General features: G+C 38.6%; 1 protein-coding gene across 1 annotated transcript in view; it reads left to right on the top strand.

The window, feature by feature from the left end:
- Positions 1 to 12449, top strand: part of MRAS (muscle RAS oncogene homolog) — a 123940-nt gene that overhangs the window by 63440 nt on the left and 48051 nt on the right. The window contains exons 2-3 of the mRNA XM_044669147.1: positions 1349 to 1559; positions 6359 to 6464. Of these exons, the coding sequence (XP_044525082.1) occupies positions 1367 to 1559; positions 6359 to 6464 (299 nt within the window). The 5' untranslated portion in view covers positions 1349 to 1366. The remainder of the gene's footprint in view (positions 1 to 1348; positions 1560 to 6358; positions 6465 to 12449) is intronic.

The following is a 12449-nucleotide window of genomic DNA, read 5'->3' as shown; positions in this document are numbered from 1 at the left end:
GAGTTCTGGGAATATGATTTGGGGCAGCATAACACTTATATTCCCTTCTTTACGAATGCAGGGAAAGGAAAATATAATGGGAGGAGAAACTGGATTCATCATCATAAAAATTATATAGCCTCCTACCTCTGTACATATTTTAAGTTTTTATACTCTGAGTTTTGGTCATTCAGTAACATTATTCCCTAATATAATATTGTTGCTGTAAAACAAATTACCCCCATATCATCCATGGGTTTTTCCTCCTGAAACCAATGAATAAATCATTAAATCCTATATAGCGGTATAGATAAATCTTTATTAAAGGCAGAAACTCCCATGGCTAGCTATCCCCAGCGTTCTCTCCATTCACTTTAGAATTGTCTAGGAACTCAACCATTATATATGCACATACTTGTCTGGAGCTTTACAGATTGCCTTTAAGAAGTTTTCCTTTTATGTGCTCTTTTATGAGTGTTGGCCCTATTTCCCCCATAGAACCTCAAAACTAATTCAAAGACAGGCATCAATTGAGTCAATTATAAATTTCTTCTGTATTTCCCCACAGTCCCCAGTATAGTCAACACGAGAGCCCTGTGGTGAATTCCTTAAAAAGCTAGATTCTTTCCTAAAGAAAGTAATGACTCCCAATACGTATTCTTAATGAATCTTGGGTTGTTCTATATTGGGTTTGCTTAAAGAAGACTCGCCCTACATTGCAGCAATATCTTCAGTTGTTTCTTTGGGAAGAGAGTAGGAAATAAAAGAGCTACAAGTCATTTTTATGTTACAAAATAATCACCAGGTAATATCAAGTAGAAGTTGCTAAATGAGCAAATGGAGGTGTGTGTGTGTGTGTGTGTGTGTGTGTGTGTTCATTTAAAACTTTTTTAAATCTCTTCTTTTTCAAATCCAATGCTCTGTTAATTTTACCTTCTGATGTAATTGTGCCAAGTAATAGTGTAGTGTATCATCTTATACAACCTCAAAGAACATACTAGGGAGAATACATAGGGCGTATAGTCTACCAGGGTCTAAATTAAATCTGCTGACAATGGAGTTGATCAATTTTGTAGGCTGGAAGATTTTTTTAAAAATCAAATAAAACTGAAACTGTCATCAAAGGGGATGTCTAGAATCATGTTCATTGCAGGCTTCTAGTTTTTTTGTATTCCCTACCAAGGGCCATGCCTTGAATGTAGTAAGTGCCTAATAAATATTTATTGATTAAAGTCCTCCTTACAAAGTGGCTGACTACCTGGGCTAATCAATCTCACTTAAGGGAGTAGGAGCCATACTCCTGTGCTGGATTGAGTGTGGTGTAAAAACTAAGACTGCTGGTCTCATTCATCATGTCTTTCCTCTCTAGGTCTGACTTACTAGAAGCATGGCTACCAGTGCTGTACCAAGTGACAATCTCCCCACATACAAGCTGGTGGTGGTTGGAGATGGTGGTGTGGGCAAGAGCGCCCTGACCATCCAATTTTTCCAGAAGATCTTTGTGCCAGACTATGACCCAACCATTGAAGACTCTTACCTGAAGCACACAGAAATTGACAACCAGTGGGCCATCCTTGATGGTAAGCTTTGGGAAACAAAGGTTATTGAAGGAGTTGTTTGGGAATGGGAGGTGTGGTTGGTTTTGAATGTTTAGAAGTCAAAATGGGAGAAATAAGATGGGGGTACAAATGATAGTATTGCAGGCTTTACTCTCAATTGGGTTGGGGTTGTACTAATTGGATTTGCCATCAAAAGTACTGGGTTCAAATCCTGACATTGCCATACTACTACTACTAGGACCTCAAGTTTTCTATTTCTCTTTTTTATTGCAACTAATTTGGTGATTAATTATGCCAGTAATTCTCTATCCCTTGTCTTTTTTTGTTCATAAAAACCACTGTTTTTCTCCTCTGTGAGGAGAAAGAGAAGAAAATATATTTGGAGAAACTATTATAATGCAAAAACATCAATAAAAATGTATTTAAGAAAATAGAAGAAGCTTATAAATTTGAGATGTTACCATTTTAAGAAACACATTCATCAGACATTCAATAAAGACCAACTTTCTGGTTCATCAAATTTCTTGTCTTATGTTATCTTACTGTCTACAACACAGCTAGTAGGGCCTCAATTTTCTCATCTGTAAAATGAGGGAATTGGTATCAATAATATCCAAAGATCTTTTGAATTCTAAATCAATGATCCTCAAAATATACTTATTTTTATTTATTTGTTTTAAGAGAGAGGAAAGTCTAGGACTTTTGATAAAGATTAAAGTCATCATCATATGGTGGAAAGAACCCTTGGAGTCAGGGGAGCCAGGATTCAAAATCTGGTTCTACTGCCTTCGTGACCTTGTATAAGTTACTTCACATCTCTGTGCCTTAGTTTCCTCATCTCTAAAATGAAGAGATTGGACTAGATCATCTCTGAAGTCCCTTCCAGAAAAACTTCCTACTCAAAATTGTAAATGCTACCTGATCTTGCTCCCTTTTTAAAATTCTATAAACCTTCTAGGTTATCTGGGAATGTCACTTTGTGTATCCCCTGGTTTTAGACAATACAGAGTTTCTATCTTCTATACCAGTGTTCTTGCCTTTTCAGACACTAAAAGTAAAAGTCAACATTTGTCTAGTCCTTACTATATAGCAGGCATTGAACTAAGCACATTACAATTGTTATCTCATTTTATTCCTCACCAGAAAACTAGGAGTCAAGAACTAGTATTACTCCTCCTTCAGAAATGAAGAAACTAAGGCAAATAGGGGTTACATGGTTTGTCCAGGGTCACACAACTAGAATTCTAAAATCTCATCAGAGCTGATAGGGATGTTAAAGAAAATTTCATTCAAATCCTTTATTTTGAAATGTTAAAAATAATTTTATTATGATATGTTGTTTTAACATTCCTTTTGTGTCTGAATATAAACCTTCCTCTTGCCACAAAAAAATAAAACCAAAAGGAAAGGGAAAGGACAGTTCAGCAAAGTAACCAACATTTCAGTTAAGCTTGATGATACATTCAGTGTTCCATACCCATAGTCTTCCACCTCTGTAAAGTCTCAAAGGAGTTGGGGGCAGTGGGAGTGCAATCTTTGTCATAATTATATAGCTTTCAGTTTAGGGATTTGTTGGCTTTTCCACTTGTTTTGTTGAAATTGATTTGTACATTGTTTTCTCAGTTGACTTGTTTAACCCTGCATTATTCACACACACACACACACACACACACACACACACACACACACACACATCATGTTTCTCTGAATTCTTACAATACAGTGAGATTCCATCACATTGTTGTACCACAGTTTGCTTAAAAATTCCTCAGCTGATGTGAACATATATATTTTTTAAACCCTTTACCTTCCATTTTGTAATCAATACAATGTGTTGGTTCCAAGGCAGAAGAGTGGTAAGGGCTAGGCAAAGGGAGTCAAGTGACTTGCCCAGGGTCAAACAGCTGGGAAGTGTCTGATGACAGATTTGAATCCAGGACCTCCCATCTCTAGGCCTGGCTCTCAATCCACTGAGCCACCCAGCTGCCCCCTTGATGTGTATATATTTTACCAGGTCTGTGCTACTACTGAAAGTGCTGCTATTAATATTTTGGTGTATGCAAGACTTTCTCCTCTGTCTTTGACCTTTCTAGGGTCTGTGCCCAGCAGTAGGATCTCTGGGTCAAAGGCTGTAGACATTTTAGTCACTTCTTAGCATCATTTCAAATTGCTTTCCAGAATGGTTGGAACAGTTCCGCAATAGTGTGTTAATCTGTTCACTTTTTCATAGTTTTTTCACCATTGCCTTTTCTCATCTTTTGTCTTTTTTTTTACATTTTGCTGGGTGTCATGTGAAACCTCAGAGTTGTTTTGATTTGCCTTGTTGGTCTTTTACATAATCTGGAGCAGTTTTCCAGATGATGTTTCTGAGTTTGCTATCCTTCTTTCAAGAACCATTTTGTTCATATTCTTTGACCACTAATTCATTGGAGAATGGCTCTTGAATTTATATATTTATGTTTCTCTATATTTTTCATATCAGGCCCTTATCAGGATGTTTTATGTAAAGATATTTTCCCCCCAAGATATAGTTTCTCTTCTCAATGGATTATTTATTGAGAGATTGAAAGAGTCTTTAAAGATGTTGAATCTATTCTCACACACACACACATTTTACAGATGAAGAAACTGAGGCCCCAAAATGTTAAGCCATTTGTTTGATAGTGTGAAAGCTTTCGGTTTCATGCAATTAGAATTCTTTCTTTTATCTTTTGTGATTGCCCTATGCCTTATTTGCCTTGGAATTTCTCGCTCGTAGCCATAACTGTGAAAGCCACTACAGGTAACTCTCTTCTAAATTGCATGAATTCTCTCATTTCACCATTGACAAAATTGGAATCCAGACAAAATTGGAATCCACAGAATTTCAGAGCTGGAAGGGACCCCAGAAGCCATCTAGGCCAATCTATACCAAAACGTGAATGTCTAGCCAATCACTCCAGACAAGAAGTCAGTCCAACCTGAGTTGCCCAGAGTCAAACAACTAAACATCTAATTATTGTTCAGTCATCCCATCCTGTCCAACTCTTCATGACCCCCAGGGACCATAGACTTTTCTTGGCAAGGATACTGGAGCAGTTTGCTATTTCTTTCTCCAAAGCATCTAATTGGGATTTTCTAATTCCCAGACTCCCCCCGCCCCGCAAAGAATCTTACCATTCCTTTTCCATTTATCCATACCCACTTCCCTTACTCTAGATTACTATAAAACAAACCTCTGCTGTACAGCTTAATATACTCCCAGATCCCCACCAAAATACATTCCCACGAAGAACGAGAAAGAGCAGAATTGTAATTTATCAAGTCCTCCACCCACCCCATAACTTTGTTTCAGGGCTTGACTACATGATTATTTGTGGAGTAGCTAGCATTTTGGTTACTCATGAGTACCAAGGTGGGAGGCATGTCTCCCAGGAGACTCTGCACAAATGACTCCTTCATTTAACAGCCTAATCTAAGAGTTCTCGGAGGGACTCATATTGTAGAAAACATCTCTCCCTCTTTTCTCATCAAACTACAGTTCCTGCAGAATTGTGCCTAATTGTGCTAAAATGTGGAGAAAATATTAGTCAGAAAGATGTGATCTCATGCTAATGAAAGGACTCTGTCAGAAGATTCTCATTTCATTGCTTCACAAACCACTTCAATCCCTGTTTGTGCCTGACAGATGGTAAAACCCATGCCATCCATGTGCCCCCTGTTTCATGGTGACCCAGCTTCCATTGTTCGTTCTCTGTATTTAACAAAGGGGATAAGAGAGAGAGACATTTTTTTGATTAAGTTTAAATAAGGTTTTCTGGTTTTAAAGGCAGGCTTTCACCAAGAGACTGATATTTCATGAACAATAAGATTGCAGAGCAGGGGTGGGCTGTCAAAAATAAATCTGATGCCCAAGACAGGCCTACTCACTTTTTTTTTTCTTCCTCTAAAGAATGATATAATGAAAACCATGGTACAGCTGTCAAACAGTAGTGATTACTTCAGCACGAAAAGTCTTAATGCTTTTAGAAAATCAGAATAAAAGTCATATCAACTTGTACATTCACAGTGGGGAAAGTTAGACTGCTGGTGAGTTACTACTGTGAGAACAGTTCATGGGGCTAACTTTGCTAATAAGCAAAAGGCAAAGATCCATTCCTATTGCTCTTTGAGATGTCATTCTAAGGCCACTCTTCCCCCATTTGTCAGGTCAGGTTCATATACATCTGGACACAGCAAGTTGCAAATAAGTAGGTTAAAGAAGCACTTTCCCAGACAAGTAAGTTTTGATAACAATTTTAATTCCTGTAACTTTTTTTTAAGAGGAAAAAATAGCCCTGGTCATTGGTTCCTTTCTTGAAAAGAGAATAGAATCTTTTAAAAATCATCAGGGAAGGAAGGGAGAATTATTAAATAACCTTGCAGAATATTATAGATGAATGAGCCTTCTAGTTCAGTTCCCTTATTTTACAGATAAAGAAAAGTCCTTTGCTCAAAGTCACCAACCTAGTAAATGTTAAGAGCTAGGATTTGAATTCTTTTGATTACAAACCAAGTATAAATTAACACAGCCAGTATAAATATTTAATCACTAATTTTAAACATGGTATATAATTTGATCAAGATTTAAATAAGGAAACTAAGTGTCATTAAATACTTTCCTAACTTCTTAATATCATGTTACCTACCACTGCTAACATATCCCTGGCCTTATTTTCCTTTAAAGAAGGCTCACTGATCTGACTTTCCCTCAGTTTCCCTTTGTGGATCATCATAACCATCCTGCTGCCTATGATTGTCTTTGGACCCCTCTTTTCTTCTCTCTGTAATGACCTTAACAGTTCCAGTGGGTTTAGTTATCATCTCCATTCCTACAGATCCCAAATCTACATGTTCAACTCTCAACTCTCTCCTGAGCTCCAGTCCTTGCATTGACAACTGCCTGCTGTACATCTGAAATGCAATATGTTCAAAGATGAAATCAGGAAGCAGCTGGGTGGCTCAGGGGCTTGAGAGCCAGGCCTAGAGACAGAAGGTCCTGGGTTCAAATCTGGCCTCAGACACTTCCTAGCTTGTGACCCTGGGCAAGTCACTTCACCCCCATTGCCTAGCCTTTACCACTCTTCTGCCTTAGAAACAATCCACAGTATTGATTCTAAGACAGAAGGTAAGGGCTTAAAAAAAAAAGATGAACTCATACTTTTCTATCTGAAGCCCACCTTTCTTCTAACTTCTTGTTTCTGTCAAGGGTGCCATTTTCCCTCCTGTCACTCTAGACTTGTATTCCTGGAGCCCTCCTCAACTCTTCCCTCTCTCCACCCCATGCCCAAAAGTGCTAGTGCTCATTGTGGTTCTTTGCAGCATCTCTCATATCCATCCCCTTCTTTCCACTCACACAGCCAGCACCCTTGTAGTTCAAGCCTATATCACTACTGCAATAGCCTCCAAATTGGACTTCTTGCCTCCAATCTCTCTCTCCTCTCCAATCCAGCCTCTACTCAACTGCCAATTTGACCCAAGTCTGACCATGTTATTCTTCTATTGGAGGAGCATTCGGTAGCTTCCTCTCACCTTTATGATGCTGTACTGTCTGGAATGTAACGCAGTTCAAAATCTGACTCCAACCTTTCCTGCTAAATTGATTTCATTAATACTTCTCTTTAAGCATTCATACTTGAAGTTCTCTTTCTCCTTATATTTGCCTCTTGGCATCTCTAGCTCCCTTCAAGGCACAGCGCATCTTCCTAGGGAGGGTCTTTTCTGAGTCACCTAATTATTAATATGCCCCTCCCCCATTTGAAAATATTTTTATTGATACCTATAAAACCCAGTGGAACTTCTTGTTGGCTACAGGAGGGGGGAGGGAGGAGGGGAGGGAAAGAACATGAATCACGGAACCATGGAAAAATATTCTAAATTAAGTAAATAAAATTTAAAATGGAACAAATTTAAAAATAAAAATATTTTGTATTTACTTATCTTTACATCTTGCTTCTCTTCCCCTCCCTCCATTAGAATGTGACTTTTTTTTTGGTATCCCAAACACCTTAGGCAGGCGGTAGGCACTTAGTAAATGAATCATGAATTGACTTGATCTGCAACTCTGTCTCAGCAATTTTATTTCAGGCATGAAAAAGTCCCAGGCCATATATAGTTCTTTTTCCCTCCTTTAAAAAAAAAAAAAAAGCAAACTTACCTTCTACCTTAGAATCAATACAGTGTATTGGTACCAAGGCAAAAGAGAGATAAGGGCTAAGCAATGAGGGTTAATAAGTAACTTGCCCAGAGTCACACAGCTAGGAAGTATCTGAGACCAAATTTGAACCCAGGACCTCCCATTTCTAGGGCTGGCCCTTAATCCATCAAGCCTCCCAGCTGCCTCCCCTCCATCCCACGTACAGTTCTAATTGCCCATGCCAGTTTACTCCTAGCTGTTGAAGGCATTGAGGCAAGATGATATTTCTTAACATTTTTCATTCTCCTTAGCACTCTTCACCTAGGAATGCTAGCAGAACTCGTAACCCCGCAGTGCTAACCCAGTTAATATTGCTTAGCTTTTGGCACACTCATTCTGTCTGCCTCTCCAGTTCCTCTCTCTCTACATCTGTTTCCCCTGTGGCAAGTGGTAAATATTCATCCATCCAATAAACATTTATTAAACACTTTTAAACATTTATTAAGAACAAAGAGAAAAGGGAGATCATGCCTGTGATCATGATGTCTGCTGTCCCAGTTATTGCCCTTTTCCGATCAAGCATCTTCCTGGCAGTTAGTTCCACTAAACACATGCTCCTCTCTCCCCTTCCCCCCCTTCTTCCTGCTGAATGCTAAATCTCTATTGAAAAGGGAGGGCTGGATTTTTGCCCTTCATGTTAAACTCATCCAGCAGTTTAATATCAGGTTTTGCCTGATTATTATATTGCTTGATCAGGAGAAGGGGGAACAATGAACTCAAGGAGGAAAGGAAAGCTATTGGAAGCTCTCCGACCCCAGAACTTCAGTTTAAATGCAGCAACCTAAACACTAGGGACTAGAAGATATCCAAGCTGAGAAAACCTGAAGGCAGAGCTGCAACTCTCAGATGCTAGAATTTTAATCTCATGACATCTAGTCTCGCAATCTTCCAAATACTACCTCTCAGGGCTTTTACTTATTCGGACAAGGTCCAAATTTTTTTTTAAACTGATTTGATATTTTTAATTTTTAATATTATTTTTATTATTTAATAATAGAATGTTTCTCATTTAATACTTTATTCTTTTTTTAAATTTTGAGTTCCAAATTCTCTCTCCCACTCCTCCCCCACCCATGGAGAAGACAAGCAATAGGATATAAATTATTCTTGGGAAATCATGCAAAACACATTTCCATATTAACTCTGGTACAAAAAAGAAATTAAAAAAACAAGAAAAATAAAGAAAAATGTAAAACTGTGCTTCAGTTTGCAGTCACAGTTCTCCAGTTTTCTCTCTGGAAGTGGATCAAGGCCCAAATTCTAATGAGTTAGCCCATGAGAGCCCATTAACTACCAAGGGTCTAGCCATGTGCGTCTGGACATTGCTTAGACTACTTAGTTATTTCTTTAGGTTTCTTATCCTGGCCCACAGGCACACAGGAGAACAAGTAGTTCTTATTTCTGCTCCTGCCCTTTTCACACTCTCAGCCTTTGTTCACAAATAAAATAGGTAAATCTATCATATTAGCCATCTGGAACAGGGAATCATCAAGGTTGTCTTTTTTGCATTTTCATAGATAAAATGGTAAACAAATTATTCTCATAAGGACAGACAGAGCAGGTGGCTTAGAGGGTAGAGAGTCAGGCCTAAAGACCAAGGTCCTGGGTTGACATCTGCCTTAAAATACTTCCTAGCTGTGTGACCCTGGGCAAGTCACTTAACCCCATTTACCTAGCCCTTACCACTCTTTTGCCTTGGAACCAATACACAGTATTGATTCTAAGACAGAAGGAAAGGGTTTAAAGGGAAAAAAAGAATGGATAACCCAGCATCTCCTTCTTTATGAAAAAATACTGGAACACCCCATTCTCTATTTCTTCCCTCTGTCATTGCTCAGGATCTGGAAGGTGGTCATCTTTTATGTGTCATGGCTACAGGCCACTTGGCAAAATTGGAGAATGCTTTAGCAGATTGGATTGACCATCAGCATTCTGTTTTTTCTTGCCTTCAATAAATATATTGGTAGAGTTTGTTTGTTTTTTGGCTTAGTTACCTACTTTCTCAAACACTTTTTGTTTTAATAGCATCTACTCAGCAAAATTATTTGTCATTTCTTTATTCTGTTTACTTTGCATGAACTTTTAAAGGGGAAGCTTACTGAAATCCAAATCAAACAATGTCCCTGATTTCAGAGAATGTTTGAGAGAAGAGAATTATGATTAGGCTGGTGCTTTGCTACAGGATGGAAAAATATGCTTCTCTCCCTCCAACCTGCCCTCTAGTATTGATTAGAGAGAAGTAAATAGGGGAAAACTAAAATACTTAGGGAAACCTAGGACTACAGCACCCATCATGCAGTATCTTTATAATGAGAATCTATTTTAGTGTGCAGAATACAGGTATACCCATATTAAAATATAAGGACCAAAAGTTGACATAGAGGTCAAATGATTTTTGGATTATAAATCATGCTAAATTTTATATTATTCATTGGAGCTAGTAATGGCAAGTTGCTGTTCTTAGTGCATAAGGAAGGCATGTGCTTAGTGGCTTTGCCACAGTATGAAAGAATATTGACCTCTCTGAGGGCAGTCTTTTCCAGACCTGTTAATACCATCGCCCTCTTTTTCCTACAAGATAAAGACATTCCTTTTTCCTCTGCCAATTCCTTGTGTATGTTTGACTACATCATTTCACTCTCTCCATGGAGCAAAATGATCACCTCCTCTCGAGCTGCAGAATTTGCTCGTTTCCTGAGTCTTCCAGTACAAACTTTTCTGATAAGAGTCTGAATCATCAGGCAAACCCAATCAAGAAGTAGAGCATAATTTTAGGAATAGTTCACTGCACCTTTATTCTTTCATATTGAGCATGGTACTTGGTTATACAGAACTCGAGTACCTAATTTACCTGTTCCAATATCAAAGGATCTTAAAGGTCAAAGGGACTGTAGGAGTCAACTTGTCTAAAATTCTTTATTTTAACAGACCCAGAAAACACAGTGACCTGTCCAAGGTCACATAACTAGTTTGTGGCAGACAGGACTAGAGCCCAGAGGCTCAAGTCTTCCCTACCTTCCATCCTTCCTTCCTTTTCTACCTACCTTTCTTTTGGATGTTTCAGGGCTGTCTTGAAGGGACATAGAAATGAAAATTAAAATAGTGTCTTTGTTCCTTGTCAGCTGCTCTGGCAAAAAAAAAAGTTTGGTGGCTGAAGTTCAGTCTAATGGTAAAATGAGCTTTTTGATGAAGATAATCTCTCTTTCCCCTAGGACTGTAAAGAGAATTATTTTTTCCATGCCTGATATAGGGAGAGTAGGAGGATTTAAGACTGAGAAAACATTAGTCACTCTAGAAGATGAGAGGTGTTCTTGTGATGCCAGACTTTAAGAGGAGAGAAAGCAGGAGAAAGAGTGAGTGTGTATGTGTCTCTGTCTCTTCTAGTACATTGTGGGTGTTCTGTGAAATGGACGGTTTATATTTGCAGCAAGCACCCCCCCCCCAGCACCTTCCCCACTGGGAAACTCATCCCTGAGCCCAGATATCCGTTGAGCTAATGTTGGCAGCGCTAACCTCCCTCTTTTTGCCAGTAATGTTCCTGAAACAGATTTAAATTGAAAAATTGGTACTGTGCCGACATCATTTTGACTCCAACAGAAAAAAGCACATTTCCAGGCTCCTGTTTCCATTCTGCTATTGACTAACATCAACACCCAGGCTCACACATGAAGTTTTGAAGCTCTGAGGGGTGTATTGAATTTTCACTTCAGCAGGGGCAAGGGCATAGAGCAAGTCATTCTGAAAAGAGAGCCTAGAGTTTGGCATGACCTTGCTTTCATCCTTTTACCAGTCTTTTTAGTGATGATGCCTTACATCTAACAGCACGTTGCAGTCAAGAAAGAAATTACACGGGCGCCATTTTGTTTGATCCTTACAACAATTCTGTGCTGGTAGGCGGGGAAGCTTTTATTTTTCTTGATTAGAAAATGGCAGCCAGAAATGGTAAAATGACTTGTCCAGTGTCAGTAAGCAACTGAACACAAACTAGAACCCAAATTTTTCAGACCAGGTCCCTTTCTCTTACTGTTCTACCATACTGCTTCAGTAGTCTGGGTGTTTTAGGGAGACATCCCTTGTTGGGGAGAGTCCTTTACTGATATTACATGTTAGTAATCTGACTGGTAATCTTTTATTCTCTATTAATACACACACTACTTTAGGTTAGCAATTGCTATAGGATATTTTCCTTAGCAATCCTACCAAAAATACCAGAACTGTTCCTTCTTACAGAATCAATTAACCAGTCAACAAGCATTTACTATTATGTGCCAGGCACTGTGCTTGAGCACTGGGTGTACAAATAAATAAGTAAAAACAGTCTGTGCCCTCAAGGAACTTGTATTCTAATGGAGGAAACTATATGTGTAAAAATAAATACATACTAGATTTCTGCTGAACAGTTGGAAAGTAGGGTGTGTCCTGGGAAATGTTTTCCCCATCTCAACAAAACAATAAATCAAAGACTGAAAGCTTTAGTTTGTAGCATTTACCCATTTCCAAGGCTTAAATGTTCACAAAGAACATTGCTCTGTCAGCTCCAGTTGGCACCAGGATACTTCTGATCTAGAGGCAAGACTGCAGCATCTGTGGGAGAGAGGCTTGGAAAGAGGGGAAGGGCTAAAACTAGGAAAGACCTGCCACAGAACATAGAGATATAAAATATATTTTATTTTTTATTATAAAATATATATATTTAT

The sequence above is a fragment of the Gracilinanus agilis genome, chromosome 3 (assembly GCF_016433145.1).
Source record: "Gracilinanus agilis isolate LMUSP501 chromosome 3, AgileGrace, whole genome shotgun sequence".
Lineage (NCBI taxonomy): Eukaryota > Metazoa > Chordata > Mammalia > Didelphimorphia > Didelphidae > Gracilinanus > Gracilinanus agilis.
Note: the sequence above shows the minus strand (reverse complement) of the source record. Positions and strands in the feature narration are given on the sequence as shown.